The sequence below is a fragment of the Cibotium barometz genome, chromosome 45 (genome assembly GCF_041138505.1).
Source record: "Cibotium barometz isolate CiBa-2024 chromosome 45, ASM4113850v1, whole genome shotgun sequence".
NCBI lineage: Eukaryota > Viridiplantae > Streptophyta > Polypodiopsida > Cyatheales > Cibotiaceae > Cibotium > Cibotium barometz.
This window is the reverse complement of record NC_141090.1, coordinates 3,856,655-3,874,564: the sequence shown is the minus strand read 5'-3', so window position 1 is coordinate 3,874,564 and position 17,910 is coordinate 3,856,655. Positions and strand designations below refer to the sequence as shown.

Here is a 17,910-nt window from a genome sequence, read left to right as displayed (position 1 = left end):
GCTTGTGGAGGGTCCCAAAGGTAGTATCACTAAGTCTCCTGCAGGGCCCCACACCGGCTGCATAGTGCAGACCACCCTGCAACAACTAACCAAGTATCAACTGCAAGGCTGCAGTGGGCTAGGAGCCATATGAAGAGGGTCATCTTCCATGGTCAGAAGCTGTCCCACAACAGGCACCAGAGGTCTCAGAGAAAACCCTGAGAAATACCTTGAGAGTGCCACCGATAAGAGGCCACCAGAGTGCCATCAAACTCCTGTAGTAAAATGCAATAGCCCGATCTCACCATGTGTTGGAAAACGGGCTGCCAGGTGACTCCACTCCATTGTTGGGGTCTTGCCACGACCACTCGCCGAGATTATACTGGAGCTGCAATCCAAGGGGCGATTCTCCCAAAGCCACAGATGCCATTTTTCTAGTTTGAATAGTGTAAATATTAAATATGGTCAATTGAAAACAAATGTGTACACATAATGTGTGCAAACCACATGGAAAAGCATATGGGATGCATGGAAGAGGCAGTGGCTACCTAGTATGTGTCATTGAATTTATATAGAAGGTTGTGCATTTTATTCGGCATACGGTATGCCCGACGCCCGAGCACTACACACGTGCGGTTTACAGTATCGTACTGATCACAAGGTTGAATATGAGTATGGAATGCAACTATGCTTCAGACCACACACAAGCACTCCTCCTGTAAGCGCGGGGGGCGCGGGGGGGGGGGGGGGGGGGGGGGGGGGGGGGGGGGGGTGGCGATGGGGGGGTTCCCTCAAAAATGGAGCCAAGTGCTTAATGTCTGGGCTGGCCCTAAGCATAGCCGGCCCCATGCTGTGTGTGCGTGAGCTCCAAGGTACTGACAAGAGGGGAGGTGAGTACGAGCTTTCCACAACAAAGGCTGCTCGAGTGCTGCTCCTGAAAAAGGGAGGGACGAAGGGCCTCCCAAGATCGGAAGACGCTCGAGGCAAACTTGTGGCCACTCAATGATGCCAAGACCTCCCTTGTGAGGAGGCTGAACAATGACTCCATGTCACCTTGCCGCAAGCCACCCGCCCGTCATTTGCGGCCCGGGGGGGGCGATGCGGTGGTTCCCTCAAAAACGGAGCCAAGTGCTTAATGTCTGGGCTGGCCCTAAGCATAGCCGGCCCCATGCTGTGTGTGCGTGAGCTCCAAGGTACTGACAAGAGGGGAGGTGAGTACGAGCTTTCCACAACAAAGGCTGCTCGAGTGCTGCTCCTGAAAAAGGGAGGGACGAAGGGCCTCCCAAGATCGGAAGACGCTCGAGGCAAACTTGTGGCCACTCAATGATGCCAAGACCTCCCTTGTGAGGAGGCTAAACAATGACTCCATGTCACCTTGCCGCAAGCCACCCGCCCGTCATTTGCGGCCCACAAGAAGTTCTGAATGATATGCTGGATCTTTCCAATGCAAGACCAAGAGAATAACCAACATAAAGTGATGTACCACATGGTTGCTAGGAGGACCTAGTTGGCCACCAGCACCCGTCTAGCCAAAGAGAGTCGCTCCGAATGCTCAGGAGGAGGGGGTGATCTACTGCTTGGATCTGCTGCTCAGAAGAAATGTCTATACACACATCACAGCCAAGATAACAAGCCATGGTGCCCCTAGGAATACACTTAAAGGCCTTAACTAGACGCCAAGTCCAGGTGGGAGATGTGCTGACCCAAAGACCACATGACTTGTGCCAATTGATGCAGGCACCCAAAGCTAGGCAAAACTCCTCTATGGCGACAACAAAGTGCTGGAGGTTTGCCTCCTCGCCAGATAAATAGGTTGTTGTGTCATCGGTTATCTTTGCATCTAGAAGCTCCTCCAAGGTGCGAATGGGGAGGCTGATGCCTTGTAACCCTGTGTCTTATGTACGGAGGAAACAGCTCATCGCCTCCAGGGTGAAAATGGGGAGGCTGATGCCCTGTAATCCTCTGTCATGTCCAGAGATCAGGAAGTGATCTCCTCATGCCCTCTATATATGAGAACTTAGCTGTGAGCGGAGGAATAAAGGACAGATATCCGCCCAAATCCAGCAAGCTGGGAATCCCATCTGCAACATGGCTCAAGATCATCCATGGTGAAGGGGAAGTCAAGGGCCCACAAAAGCACATCTGTCACGACAGGTTGAGTGTATTGCCAGACCCGCTCACACGCCTAACTCTGATGTGGGGTTGGTGGATCAGAGGAGAGAAGCTGTCTGTAGAAATCGGAGGTTACCGTGGGATGGCTCTGAAGTTACCATGTCATTCGGCCCGTGGAGACGCCGAACTCCATAATGTATAAGCCACTTGTATTTGAACCACCTCTTTTTTTTCCCTTGAGTAGATCCTTCTGTAGTAGCAACTTGAGTGCCCACCTGTATCACACTTGACTGCACACAATGGTTAGCATGAACGAGTCCAATCTCATTGCAAATGAGCTTGAGAATACATCAACTTATAGCTCTCAACCAGCATGTCTAAATCCACATACTACTCCATAATTCACTCCATCAAATCTCTACAAATCACTCCATCTCCCCTTGATTCTCTCAATTAGCCCACGTTACCCTATGACACCATACCAATTGCATCATCTCTTACATCACTTGGAATTTACTCTTTCCACCTTTTACTTTCACCAATCCAACAAAATAACCTTTGAACTTCAACCTTCCAACACAAACCACACAAACGATATTTGTCCAAGGCACTTTAGCATGTTGTGTCAGAAAAGCTGCCTCGATGCAGAAGCTGTGGTATTCATAGAACAAGGAATATAACCCCCCTTTATTTTTATTTTTATTGTTTTTACCAAATCACACACACACACACACGGTTTTGTATTGGTATAAGGGTGACTTTCTCCCTCTTCCATTAGAATATATGCACCCATACATAACTATACAGTTGTCTCTACTTAGAGGCAAAGTACAAACAAGTACAAACAACTTCACACAATTGTTATAATATGTGCAGAAAGTCGTTTATAGATTTTAAGAAGATGCAGGGTTTACAAAGAGTTATTTGTGTCCCATTACCTCCTTAAGGGTTCCATTAGAAGCTCCATCTTCAATGCTCACCGAAGATGCACCAAAACTCATCAAGGCTTCCACCAATCCATCCTGTTAAGTGCAGACCCCAAAGTAAGTCAAGTCCCAGCTTCTTAAGGGGGGTTTGCACCCTCTAAGCCAATTCTCTAATTAGTCAAAATGGAAAAAAAAATATTAACTTTTTGAGCACTCATGGCATACCCCCACTCTATCACAACCTTCAAATTAAAACTTTCCAACTTTCAGCTACATTACACATAACAACAGGAGAACAGTAAAAATACCACCGCCGCCACATGGCCTAGAATGGATATACGAGAAAAAGAAGCTCCTTTTAACTAGGCAAAAGTATTGGCCTTGCAAGAAACTTTCTTCATTATATTGGTTGTATTCATGGTGTTAGCCAAATACATATTGAAAAGCTAATAGGTCAGGCAATTCTGAATTATCTCGAAAATCCAGTGTGCTTTCTAGGCATACTCTTGCAAAATTAAGAAAATCCAGAATAAAAGGCCCTCAACTGTTTTGTAATGCTAGCTCAACCAAAGCCAAAAACAAACAAACAAACAAACAAAGCAGCCATTAGAGGAAAAGAAAAAAAAAACAGCCATGCAAAACATTCATTGTCTTTCTTAATATTTTATCCATAAAATGTCTTGAGAGCCATGTGCATGATTTTACTAAATTAGGACTGCCACAATTCTCCAAAGATCTATGAGGACATGTGCAGGGACTCTGTTCAATGAGTATGTGAACTCATGGAAGGATTGGTGACTCTAGTGAGTTAGCTGGACTCATGCAAGGGTAGTTGCTCTAGTGAGTACAGTATTTGGATCCAGCATGGGTGGTGCCCATGGTCGCAAGACTGTTTTGGTGTACAAGATGAGATTTAATCCAAATCATTGTGCACAGGCATTTGCTTGTGAAATGCACTTGCATGTGTGACTTGTTTTGTTTGCCTGGACATTGCCTGGTATTTTGCCTGTGAATGTCCACGAGCATCGGGGACGCCTCGACACCCCGTGGACGCGTGTGTGCACACCTGTTGGGACTAAGGCAATGATTTTTATGTGTTTTGCAAGTGGTAAGTGTGCACACTCAACCTTATTTAATTATTATTTCCTTTGTCTAATGAAGTCCATGGTTGCAAGTTCATACTCATTAAAGTTTGGGCGGACAAACTTATAAATTATAAGACAGTTCACATCGGGCTGGACTTTATTAATGAACCGGGCCCAGTTATGAGTGTTGGGCACTGGACCAAAAGCCCACGAGTTGCTAAAAGTGGCTGAGAGGTTATTTTTATGGCCCACAAATTGCTATTCTGGGAGGAGGTCTGCTGAGCAAGTTAGGGGAAGCCAAAAGGAGCTGGTCGACTTCTTTTTGGGAGAGCTGAAGGTTGTTGGACAGCAGAAAACAGAGCTTCGAAGCTGGCTGACTGCTCCTGTTGATGCCAGAGAGCTGGCCGACTGCATACACATGTACTATATGGCTGGTTGGCTAGTTGAGCATGTGCTCTATGACTGGTCGACTGCATAAACAAGTCCTGCAGAGATGGTCGAAACTGAATATCTCTTTTCTTGTGCTGGCCGAGTTGTCTACACGTCTTCTAGTGCTGGTCGATAGTTTCTCTTGCTTCTCTACAGGCTAGCGGTGGTGATTTACAACATAACTCCGCAAGATAACAAGGCTTTCTTTGGTTGGAATTGATACAGCTTGTGCCTGGCTTCAACCCTACTCACTGGTTGCAAAACGATTTGGCCAAAGTGTTGTTTGGGCCTGTTTGGAGTTCTTGGTTTGCACAATCGCATGGACAGCCGTGAAATCAAGGAAACAGTTGGTGACTGTTTAGCCTTGGTTGGTGACTGAGGACTTGGTTTCCCTAGAAGGCAGTAGGTGACTGCTTTGGCCTTGGTTGGTGACCGAGGGTTGGCTTTCTTTGAAGAGCAGTTGGTGACTACTTTGCCCTGGTTGCTGACCGAGGGTTTGTTTTCTTTATTGAGCAAGGTGACTGCTTTGCTCTTGTTGGTGACAGAAAGAAAGAAAAAAAGAAAGAAAGATTTTATTAACGTCTTCCAAAAGACCAAACTCGGCCTATGAGACAAATCAGCGTACCTCTGTGGGGTATCCTCTGTCATCCCAACAAAATGAAAAAGTACTGAACTAAAAAGCTGAATCTGGGTGTGCAATAAGTACAATAAGTGGGGGAGGGGATGGAGCTCTACTACTAGGAGAATGCAAAGCTATATGCATGGAGTATACAATCATGATATGCAACCTAGCTAGCTCCATCTTGTACCATACTAGGGGTATAAAATGGTATACATCAATGAAGGGGGTGTCCGCAGCTCCCTGAAGAACATGCCTGGGTCTGCTCTGAAGCGAGCCAGTCACTCCGCACCCTCTCTGTGAAACTGAGCTCTGATCTCTCTCATCTCTCTCTGGTATAGGCGTGGTGTCCGAAAGCCAGGTGTCCTCTGTCTCCTGCGGGCTCTGAGTGTCTCTGCTCTCTGGAGAGTAATTCCCTGCTGTGTAGGGCCTGGAGTGGGATGGATCTCTGAAAAAATGTAGTAATCTGTGTCTGTCGTCCCCCCACTGGAGCTGTCTGAGCCTGTAATGATGTCTCTCTGTGACGCTGTATGTCTAGAATGAATCTCCCCAGTATGCGCTGGTCTGCTGCCTCAAAGATCTGGCGTAGGGAATGTGGCTCTCTGAATAAAATGGGATATCTCTCTCTGATGGATGTATATGCTCTGCATCTGCATACATAATGCTCCTCACTCTCCACCTCCTCTCTGCACAATCTGCATACCCTCTCCTCTCGGATCCGTGCTGCTCTGCCAGTCTCGATCTCCAATCGATGTGATGAAACTCTAAGCTGACCAATAGCCACTCGAGAGCCGTGTGGTAAAAAGCCCTCCATGTATCTAGGCCTCTCTATAAATCCATCATCAGTGATACTCATGAAGTGATCTATATAGTATAGAATCTTCGGTGGAAGAGGCTGTGTAGGCGATATCCATGTCTCTCGTGTATAGAGCTGCCATAGGTCTTGTCTCAATACTCTGTTCCTCTCACTATGAGAGAGACGGATATGTGGTGCATCCCTGTCATACTGGAATGGTGGTAGATGATCCATGTCTAGGAAATGCTGTGAGAACCAATGTATGACCTATGCATACCATGATCCTCTGTATCCTGCCTCAGCCAGCTGTCTAGATGCCTCAAAAGCTCTATATGGCAATCTGTCCTGTGGCATCTCTCTGAATCTGTCTAGCAGGCATATAGTCTGGAATATGGCCTCTATCATCATAGGAGGCGCGGCAAACTCTGCTCGGATAATGTCATGAGGTACTGACGGTTTGCTGCGTGCCATCAAGAAGGCATGTGGTCTCTATATCTGTGTCCACCAATGGGTACCAAGGCCTAGCGTCCATACCGCTGCTCCATACATCAGTGCCGGTGTGACTAATGTGTCAAATAGCCACCCCTTCGTCGGGGGCTCCTGAAAATGCGCCTGGTGGCACTGTCTCTCTAGCATAGCCAATGCTGCATATCCCCGTGTCAATCTAGCTCTAGCTGCTGAACCCATGGTGAAGCGCGTGGTCGCTGCAGAGAAGGTAACCCCTAGGTACATGTATGATGTCACCACCTCCACCTGGCGTCCTACGAGAGTGAATGTCAGCTGACTCCTGCCTTGTCTCGATGTATGAAAGACCATAACATTGGTTTTCCCAAGGTTCATAGTATAACCCCTCTGTGTGCAGAAATCATCGAGTGCATGTAGATGCTGTTGTAGACCTCCTGGAGACTCAGACACTAATACAATATCATCAGCATAAAGCATAATATCTACAGAGGTACCTGCTAGATCAACTCCATCTCTGCCTCCCCGTGTAATGAAGTCAACCACCTCATCAATGTATAACCCAAATAGCGTGGGGGAAAGTGGGCATTTTTACTTCACACCAATGGTGCTAGCAATAGTCTCGGACATACCTCCTAGGCATCTGACTCGCCCAAAAAAACCTGCTCATATAATGCATAGATGCCCCATGTCATATCTGCTAGTATGCCAAGAGACTGCACGCGCTGAAAGAGCCTCTCTCGTGGTACTATGTCAAATGGCTTGCGGAAATCCACAAAGCAGCAATAGAGCTTTCTCTTCCTCACTCTAGCCTGATCAATCATACATCTCAAAGTGAATACATGGTCAGTGGTAGAGAAAGCTCTCCTAAAGCCTGCCTGCCCTGATGAGCGTAAACCTGCTCGCTCAGCATATAAGCTAAGCTCTTGCTCCAACACTGCACCATAGAGTTTGGCCAACACGTAGCCAACCATAGAGTTTGGCCAACACGTAGCCAACCATAACCGTCCTGTAGTTGCTCGGATCGAGCATATCCCCAATTTTGTGGATCGGCACAATGGTGTGCATCGTCCACTCCGCAGGCAAACCCTCTGCTAGTGCCCTATTAAACAGGTGTGCAAGAAAAGGAGCTGCATATATGAGATGCTCACCCTGTAGGCCCATATGGTCGGCGGCCCGTCCATGCTGTAGGCGGCGGATAGCTTCCTTTACCATCGAGTGGGTAAAGAAGCTAGCTGTGGTAGGTCGAGGCTCCTGTGGCTGAGGTATAGGTGGCTGCTGTGGGGCGTGGTATAGGCCCTCTGCATATGTGTGCCATGTGTGGGTCTGCAATAGATGTCGGTGTCTGAGGCTCTCTGAAGTGCCGCCATGAGATAGGGCTATCTCTACTCATGAAGAAATGGAAGATCTCTAGCTCCTGTATCTCTGCGAAGGCCCGCCTTTTGCGGCGAGTAAGTCTCCTCATCTCTCTCCTCGACTCCTGCTCTGTGATGGCTCCCAAGGCTCTCTATATGCGGAGCCGTGAGTATAGGGCTCTGCACTCGTCATCATACCATCTGTTCTGGGGCATAGTCCCAGATCTCGCAGGCTCTCCTGAGTGGACACGATGTTGGAAGCTCTGTAATGCAGCCGTGTGTAGGAGTGATGCCAGCTGGGCTGTAATGGTATCCATAGGTGCCAAGGGATCCATGAGTAGGAGCTCATCCTCTACTCTGCCAATGTATATGTCTGCCATGTCATGTGTGAAGTAGATGGTAGTGTGTGGCATCGGTATGTGGGGGTCTACCACCGTGCCTCCGGTCCGCGTATGACCCCCATGTGGGAAGCATGTCAGCCCTCCTGATCCCGGCCACTGTAGCATCCTGTTATAAATAACGAGACGATGCCTGGCTCCCAACTCTAGTAAGTGCTCCCCATAATGTCCTCTGTCTGGTCCAGTGTCCTCTGATGCCCAACTAGCCCCTATCTCCTCTGGATCCATAGGGTGGAGGATCTCCACATCATCATAGTCATACACCTCACACTGTCTGCTCTGTGTGTGGGCATTGAAGTCACCTGTAAGAAATACTTCCCCTAGTATAGAATAATGCATAATCTCCTCCGACAGACAAGTGTATGGCGAGGCTCCTGTCTCCTCTTCCTGTGGCATGTCCTCTGTAATGACATAAGAGGATCCTGATGGAGGAAAGTAACATAGGGCTATGTATATAACCCTGTCCTGTGAGAGCTGTAAGCTGATCCACATGTATCTTGCCTCTGGATCCTGTGCTACCACTCTCAATCTCCCCTGTAGCTCCCGTCTAAATATAACTACTACTCCCCCCAACCCTCTCGAGGTACCCTGGCGTGTGGTCCTCCTGTATGCTAACTCCCACTGGAATCCCTCTACTCGAGATAGCCCTCTCTCTGGGCTCTGATGTGTCTCTGTCAGAAGTATGATGTCTCTCCCCACCATAACATGCTCCAGTCGTCCAGGCTGCACCCATAGTGAACCATTACAGTTCCATACTGCCATGTGTATCTCTGTTAGTGGCCTGGTCTGTGTCCCATAGGCCCCAAACCGCTGATCCATGGCCCGGCCATCAATGATGACCCAACCATCTCGATAGAAGGCCTTCTTGCCTTCTCTCCTCGCGTGTAAGACTCGTGGCATGCAAGCTCTCCTATGCTCTAGCTGTATCCTCGTGAGATCATCATCCAAGAAAATAGGAGCTCCCTCTAAGCCTCGTAGTATGACCCTCTTCCTCATGAAGGTGACCCTCTCCGTCTCTCCTGCAAACTGTAGGATGAGGGCTCGTTTGCGTGTTGAGTCTTTCCCGACTCTCCATGCTTTGGTGAGGGGAGAGGGTCCTCTTCCCTGTAGCCTAGCTTCATGCATAGAAGCTGTCCATCTTTCTCGGGAGTGGAGTTGGGTGTCTCGGCTATACCTGTGACTCAAATGTTGAGGCGGCGGGCATGTCTCATCTTCTCCTCCTCAATGGTGGTGTGAATGATTTGATGTTCTTCCCTTTGAGTCTCCTCCCTAAGCGGGCGGCGAGCAGCGAAGCGCAAAGCAAGAGGCGAAAGGGCTAGTGGGCGGCAGTAGCAAACAAAGATGGCGGCTACGCACAGAGGCGCGAAGCGAACAAGGAACAGAAGCGGCAGCAGCGAAGTGCTAGAGTTGGTGACTCTGTTCCGTGAGTATGTGAGCTCATGGAAGGGTTGGTGACCATAGTGAGTTAATTGGACTCATGCAAGGGCAGTTGCTCTAGTGAGTACACTATTTGGATCCATCATGGGTGGTGCCCACAGTCGCAACTGTTTTGGTGTACAAGTTGGGAGCTTTAATCCAAATCATTGCACACAAACATTTGCCTATGAAATGCACTTGCATATGTGACTTGTTTTGTTTGCGTGGACATTGCCTGGTATTTTGCCTGTGAATGTCCACGGGCATCGGGGATGCCTGGACACCCCGTGGACGCGTGTATGCACACCTATTTGGGACTAAGGCGGTGATTTTTATGTGTTTTGCAAGTGGTAAGTGTGCACACTCAACCTTATTTAATTATTATTTCCTTTGTCTACTAAAATCTATGGTTGGAGGTTCATACTCATTAAAGTTTGGGCGGACAAACTTATAAATTATAAGAGAGTTCACATCGGGCTCGACTTTATTAATGCGGACAGGTATTTGTGTTGGGCACCTGGGCACTGGACCAAAAGTCCACGAGTTGCTAAAAGTGGCCAAGGAGTTATTTTTATGGCCCACGAATTGCTTTTCTGGGAGGTGTGCTGAGCAAATCAAGGGCAACCAAAAGGAGCTGGTCAACTTCTTTTTGGGAGAGCTGAAGGCTGTTGGACAGCAGAAAACAAAGCTTTGAAGCTGGTAGACTGCTCCTGTTGATGCCAGAAAGCTGGCCGACTGCATACACATGTATTGTATGGCTGATCGACTAGTTGAGCATGTGTTGTGTGGCTGGTCGACTGCATAAACAAGTGCTATAGAGCTGGCCGACTGCATACACATGTATTGTATGGCTGATCGACTAGTTTAGCATGTGTTGTGTGGCTGGTCGACTGCATAAACAAGTACTATAGAGCTGGTCGACAAGGAATTCTCTCTTTTCTTGAGTTGGCCGAGTTGTATACAGGTCTTCTAGTGCTGGTCGACAGTTTCTCTTGCTTCTCTACAGGCTGGCTATGCTTATTTACAGCATAACTCCGCAAGATAACAAGGCTTTCTTGGGTTGGCATTGATACAGCTTGTGCTTGGCTTCAACCCTACTCGCTGGTTGCAAAACGATTTGGCCAAAGTGCTGTTTGGAGCTGTTGGTTTGCACAATCGTGTGGACAGCTGTGGAATCAAGGAAACAGTTGGTGACTGTTTAACCCTGGTTGGTTACCGAGGACTTGGTTTCACTAGAAGCCAGTTGGTACCTGCTTTGGCCCTGGTTGGTGACCGAGGGTTGGCTTTCTTTGAAGAGCAGTTGGTGACTGCTTTGCCCTAGTTGCTGATCAAGGGTTTGTTTTCTTTATTGAGCGGTTGGTGACTGCTTTGCTCTCGTTGGTAACCGAGAGCTTGTATTGCTTTGTTTTTCACAGATTTGGATAAATCTGGTGCTGGCAAAGGAGTGGAACTCCCGGGCACCCACATCTTATACAAGAGAATACTCTATTGGTAATAAAGATACCTCAGGGGGGGGCTCTGGCCCAACTTCAGCCCCTAGTGCTGTGTCATGTGCAAGATTATCTTATGTGCTTTCAAGATGTGTATGTTTATGATGTCTGTGTGACAGATGTATTGATTCATGCTCATGTTGTGATGGATGTTGAATGTACGTTGTGATTTGGGTCACTAGTTTTCTGTATTTACATGCCCACCTGTGATAAGGACTTATGAGATTATAAGCAACATCAGCTGACAGTTCTAGACCTATCTGAGGACAGCAGACAAAATCTGATTGCTTCTGAGGTTTGGGACTGATCTTGTTTAAGTGTTTACAGGTCCCTGTGGTGTCAGCTGACTCAGAGGATAGAGTTTCGGTGTCACCTAGGTCAGCTTGGGAAGTTGGGTAGGTTCTACCCATTTGGAGGCAGTTGTGAGTTGGTAATAGTCAGCAGAGAGCTTGTGAGGTGATATCTTGCCTAATTGAGTGATACTTGAGGGCTTATAGCCGACAGAGGACATTTTAAGAAGGGTCAGAATCGTTGTTAATTTCAAAGGCAGAAGACATACAAAGTCTGACTTGTCTCAACAGTCAGCCAAGAGAGTATATTGTCAAACAGAGGTTAGCTAACTAGTTCTAAAAGGTTTTGAGACCTGTTTGTGAAGCTATCTGACGGTGGGGGACATCTTGGGATTTTGAAGAGCAGATTGCAGGCAGAAAACAAAGAGTTGACTTCGAAAGCAAGTTCTTAGTATTTCTACGTCTACTAGAGGTGTGTTTAGTCAACTGAGCATCCGCGGTGGTCAGGAGAGGGTGTTAGGTGATAGATCAAAGATATTGCACGACGTCAGTGCTGACCTTAGAGGACAACTGAGTCAACAGCTGAAGTCATTGGGGTGGCTGGGAGGGTAGTGAAGCATCTTTTCGGTCAGATGAGGACCAGGGGATAGAGGCGAGGTGCTTTGGTGCCTGCTGGTGTTGTTTTTTTTTTGGGTGTGGTGCTTGTGATTGACTCCTCTCACGGTGGTGTGCTTTAGACACAGCTATAGAGGCAGTATCTCCTGAGGCCATCATTGTTTTGGTGCCTCCACAGAGGAGGGATTTCAAAAGACACCCTCAATTTGTTGGCAAAGTTATGAAATATTAGCTATTGATATGGCTGCGGCAATGATGACATATCCTGTGTTCCATGGACATGTTAATGAGGACTCAGAAGATTTTTTGGCTGGAATGGAGCTGACAACATTCACATTTGGAAAGGATAGCGATGAGGACAAATTGACATTAGTGTCAATGTTGTTGAAAGGGGATGCAAAGAGGTGGTTCCAAATTTGGAGGAGTCAGCCACACCAAGGGCAAAACTATGAAGATGTGAGAGCAGCTCTAGTTCAGCACTATCAAAAAGGTGAATCCCCAGATGCCATTTGGCAAGATATTCAAAATCGCGATCATCTAAAACATTGCCTTTTTGTCAACCTTAGGCCGTGCTTAGTAATATTTTCCATGCGTGAGGGCTGGTTGACACCTGTGGAAAACCCATACCTGAAGCCCACAACAACTTCTTTGGCCCTTCTCACATTGGCACACCAAAGCTTGTTTCCACGCTAAATCTTTCCCACATCTTTGAGTAGCTGCCAGGCATGACATCACGGCTGAACTGACCATCTCTATGTCCAAGGAAATATCCCAAGCGTCTTTGGCAAAGTTTCGGGTGCTATACTCTTTGTACCAAATAATCCCCTATTCCGAAGGCTTGTACTTTCTAAATATTTGGGCGTCTTGGAATCCACCAGACCCCTTTCACACTAGGAAATGTCTAGGCTGGTAACACTAGCTCTTCTTTCATTGGCAGCTCTAGCCTTGCCATCTCCACTCAAACATTGAGCATGGTACTCTCCGCTAGAATCAAACTCTCCGCACCCTCCTTGGTAAGTGACTCGAAGGCTGGCCAACAATCAGGGTAGCCACGAATTTTAACATCTGTTGGTCCACTGAGAGAGATTCCTCTGCTTGGTCTGACTCTACTGCCACCGACATCAACATCTTCTCATGATCTTTCACCGGTCAACACTCCTTTCTCTAGGGGAAATTGTCTCCTATACCACTTACGATCCTAGAAGCTCTCAAGTAACCTCGGAAAATCCAAGTTTTAACCTCGGGTGAACTCTCCTTCCTTGTGTATATAGGTACGCACGAACTTATGTGCATGTAAAAGTTGGAAGGAAAATGCAACTCAAGGTAAACATGAACCATTGAAAGAGCTGAACTGACCGCGATCTCGCCACTGCATTTGATGGTGGCTGACAAGGTCGGGATGAGGTAATTGTTGTGAGTGGGGGCGTCCTTGATGTTGTTGTCGGTTGGGGGAGGAGCTTCCTGCTGGCTCATTGATCTGGAGCTTCCTGCTGGCTCATTGATGTTGTTGTCGGTTGGGGGAGGAGCTTCCTGCTGGCTCATTGATCTGGAGACGTTGCGCGAGGCTGCTCGCCACAGCAAACCACCACGCTTCATCCCGCCATTCCCACCACCACCCACGCTTGCTCTCCTGCAGGCGAATCCGCTGGTTGTACAGGACCTCAGCTGGCCGCTTGCCAGCACGAGCACACGAAGTGTACACACGTGCGCTCTCATCTCCACATGCACACTGCCCTTGGAAATTTGAAATATATAGTTAATATTTGGCTCGCCTCCTATTATTATTAGTATTATTTATGTATATGCTCTTTTGTCTTAGTGCCCTCTATAAGGTTTTTAAAACTTTGCAAGGTTTTAAAACCTTAGAAAATAAACCTTCTCCCCCTCCTTTATCTCCAGCCCAGGCCTTCCTCCGTCTCAGCCTTCTCCAAGCCTCCTCTATTTGCTCAACCCAGAGCCATCGCCCCCACCCTCCTGTATTTGCCTAGAAAGTAAACCTCCTCCCCCTCCTCCGTCTCAGCCTTCTCCAACCCAAGCGTGCCTCCTCTATTTGATCTACCCAGAGCCATCGCCCCCACACTCCTCTCTGACTGCCCGCTTGCTCCGCTAGCAACCTTGCCCTTCCCTTTGCCCACCTGTGTCCGGTCGACTCGACCACGAGCAGTCCCACTCTCCTCTGTCACCGGCCGCCTCTCACTGTTGATCGTCATAAATACCAGCAAGATACCAGAGCCAACGCCGGCCTCCAGCTGCATCCAACGAGAGAGAGAGAGAGAGAGAGAGAGAGAGAGAGAGAGAATTGGACTCTGGCCCTGTTCAGACAGAACACATATGCATGCAGGCACAAAGAGGGGGAGAAAAAAATGTGCACATTTCCAATGTGCATATAAATCATGAGACGATTCCTGAGGTTAGTAGCCAACACGTGTAAAAAAGCCATGCAGAATTTCACATCAACAACATGACACCAATCTATTTTGTTCTACCAAATTTTGTGTGTCACAGGTCTAAAACCTTAAAGAATCTAAGGTCCACCAAATTTCTTTTTTTAACATCTTGATTAATTAATAGCAAAAGTAGACGTTGGGTGCTTTTTTTCATGGGAAGGTGGATATATGCATGCCGTGTGTGATGTCCATCATGTAGTCCTTAGGCATCGAACCCATAGACATTGGGTGCTTTAATTGGCTTGGCTTTTGCAAAAGGAAGAGTAATAAGAAATATGTATCATTTGCTTATTGTAACAAAATGCACCCACTCCAAACGTTGTTTCTTGTTTCCGAGTGAAATAGTTAATTTGTAGTGGAACATTTGCTAAGCATGTTTTGGCGACCTTGGGTTTCTGGATCTTAAAAAAAGAATTTGTTACATGTCCGCTCCCTTGCATATATGTCCTCCTACACAGTGTCGCACAAAAATATCCTTTGATCTAAGATCAGTGACTTCTCTCTCACACGTGTGTATGGTGTCGTAGGCTACTTGGGCTTCTATTTCTAGACAACTCTCTCTCTCTCTCTCTCTCTCTCTCTCTCTCTCTCTCTCTCTCTCGTATACCAAGATGAAGAGGTCTTGGAAATTGGAGGCTCTACATTCAAAGCTAAATACAATCGCATTGACAAGATGGAGAAACACATGCTCACTAGCTGGGAGAAGTCGATAAAGCAACCCCTAGGCAAATGGGCAAAACATGGGCTAAAAGTTATCAGGAATATCTTGATATACCAAGAAGATACATAGGATAGGGAGATTAAAAAGCTTAAGCAAGCCCATATGACTGAAGTGGGAAAGTGGAAAGCACAAGTTGAAGACCTCGAGGAGCTACATGTATGCAAAGCACAAATGAAGGAAGAAGGGGAAATTAATCCCTCCCTTGCCTTGGAGATTGAAAGCCTAAAAAACAAACTAGAGGAAGGTTTAGTGGCTACAAAGAAAAGGGTGGGCTGTGGTGGTTGTTGCCATATATATATAGGCAGTGATGTGTGTGAACACACTTAGGACTGCCGGGGTACTTTTTCCCTCTTTAGGAGGTTTTTTTCCCCGGCTTGTATATACGCCCATCCTTCTAGGGCTAACTTATCTTTTGTACATTGACACAATCTAATACACTTTGTGTTGTGTGCATTCTTGCTTCTTCTTCTCCAAGCTTTGTGTGCTTTCCTGCAACCCTAATTCCAACAATTGGTATCAGAGCAGGCATCGGCTCCCAGGGCTACGCCGCCAGCACCCTCCGACTCACGCTCTCCGATTGAGAAATTTCGACAGTGCAGTTTTCTGCAAAACAGGCATACTGTTTTATTGTGGACCGTGCTACATAGCACAAGTTGTCTTCTGTTCAGTCTTTGCTTCATTACAGGTAGCTTTTGCATCAGTTTCAGTCAGTGGCCACCATGGCTGATAACAGCAATGATGTATTTCACATGTTGTTTGTTGAAGACAAACTGGATGGAGACAGCAACTACCCACTTTGGGCATACATGATGCAGCATGTTTTGGTTGCAAAAGGAGTGTGGAACATTGTGCAGGGTACGGATGTACGTCCAGGTTCTGTGGATGTAGGATCTGTTAAGGATGTTGCAGGTTCTAGCAGCTCTACTGTTGCTGCTGTTTTACCCACTACTGAACAAGCTCGTTGGGACGGTAAAGATACGCAGGCTCATGCCTTGATTGCACTTTCTGTAAAACGTAACATCACCCCACATATTCGTTCAGCTAAAACAGCAAAACAGGCTTGGGATATTCTAGCTGGTTTGTATGCAGGTCGTAACGAGGCAAAAATCGCTTACCTGCGTAAAGAGCTAGAATTGAAGATTATGCAGGAAGATGATGACATGAATGTTTTTCTTGCTGAGATTAAAGATCTCAAAGAACAGTTGATTTCTGCAGGTGAGATTATTCCTGATCATTCTCTTGTGCAGACTGTTCTTGATGCTTTACCTGAGACATATCAGACTTTTGCTTCCACGTGGAGACTTCTTAATGAAGACAGACCTGATGCTGTCAAGTATGATACTTTAGTCAACAAGCTCTTACAAGAAGCGCAGTCCAGGCAAAACAGGGCCAGGCAGCGTGCAGTTGATCAAGCATTTATTGCTGCCCAGCAGTAGAGAAGAAGTGGTAAGGCAGCCCCTTCCACTGTTTCTTCTTCTATTAGTAGGTCTGCGACTTCTTCTCCTTCAACAGGTAGCAACAATAAGTCTGAGAAGGCTCTTGATAAAGGCAAGAAAAAGACCAGGTGCAACTATTGTAAGGCAAATGATCATGTCATTAAGAATTGCCCTAAGCTAAAGGCTAAAGAGGCAAAGAAGAAAGAGTCAAATGCAGCCACAATAGTGGATGCTTCTACAAATGCAGATTCTGCAAATGTGGTGCAGGATACAGAATGGACTTTTAGTGTGTATTGCCAGTATGGCCCATCTATACATGATGCATGTTTGGCAGTTTCTGTTGACTCTAATGTATGGTACTTTGACAGTGGTGCTACAAAGCACATTACCTCGCATCGTGATATGTTCACTTCTCTTGAGGCTGTCCCTAATGGGAATACTGTCACATGTGCCAATAATGCTTCTTACCCAGTGAAGGGCATTGGTAAAATTATGCTTACTGCTGCAAATGGCAGTGCTTTCACACTTTCAGATGCTTTGTATGTGCCAGGGATAAAGAAGAATCTATTGTCTGTCTTTGCGCTTGCTAGACTTGGACTTGTAGTCAAATTTGTGGATGACAGATGTACTGTTCATGATTTGACTTCTGGTGATATGATTATTGTATCTGGCACCTTGTTTCGTGGGCTGTATAGGCTCAATTCTTATGAAGAGTGTGTGGAAGATTCAGCAAATGCAGTTTATGATGAAAAGGCAGTTTCAGATGCAAAACTATGGCATGCTCGTTTTGGTCATCTGAACTTTGCTAGTTTGCTGCGTTTGCAGAAATTTGATATAGTTGCTTCATTGCCCCCTCTTGAGGCACCATTGAAACATGTTTGTGAAGGCTGCATTTTGGGCAAAATGCAACGTTCTGCGTTTCCAAAGGATGGTTCTGTGCGGGCCACTCGCAAATTGTAACTTGTACATAGTGATGTATGTGGGCCTATGCAAACTCCGTCATTTGGTAAACACTTGTACTTCGTGACTTTCGTTGATGATTACTCAAGGCATGCATGGGTATATCCACTGAAGGCAAAGTCCGAAGTGTTTTTGTGCTTCAAACAGTTTTTTCTTATGGTTGAAAATGTATCCAATTGTACTGTGGGCACCCTCCGTTCTGATCGAGGGGGGGAGTAAATGTCTAAAGAGTTTGATGCATTTCTAGCTAGTCGTGGGATAAAACACCAATGTACAGTGCCATATACCCCTCAGCAAAATGGTGTTGCTAAGAGGAAAAACAGGTCACTTATGGAGATGGCACGATGTATGGTCAAGAGCCAAGCTTTGCCACA

At 46.8% G+C, this 17,910-nt stretch overlaps 1 protein-coding gene across 2 annotated transcripts in view; it reads right to left on the bottom strand.

The window, feature by feature from the left end:
• LOC147612326 (ribosomal protein L11 methyltransferase-like protein) overlaps positions 1-13,751 on the bottom strand; it is a 77,386-nt gene extending 63,635 nt beyond the window's left edge. The window contains exons 1-2 of one of the 2 annotated variants that reach the window (XM_086782931.1): positions 13,329-13,751; positions 3,030-3,113 (exon numbers count right to left, since the gene is read on the bottom strand). In XM_086782931.1, coding sequence (XP_086639057.1) covers positions 3,030-3,113; positions 13,329-13,688 — 444 coding nt within the window. In that variant the 5' untranslated portion in view covers positions 13,689-13,751. The remainder of the gene's footprint in view (positions 1-3,029; positions 3,114-13,328) is intronic. The other variant, XM_086782932.1, reaches the window with a different exon arrangement.
• Between the last annotated feature and the right edge of the window lie 4,159 nt (positions 13,752-17,910).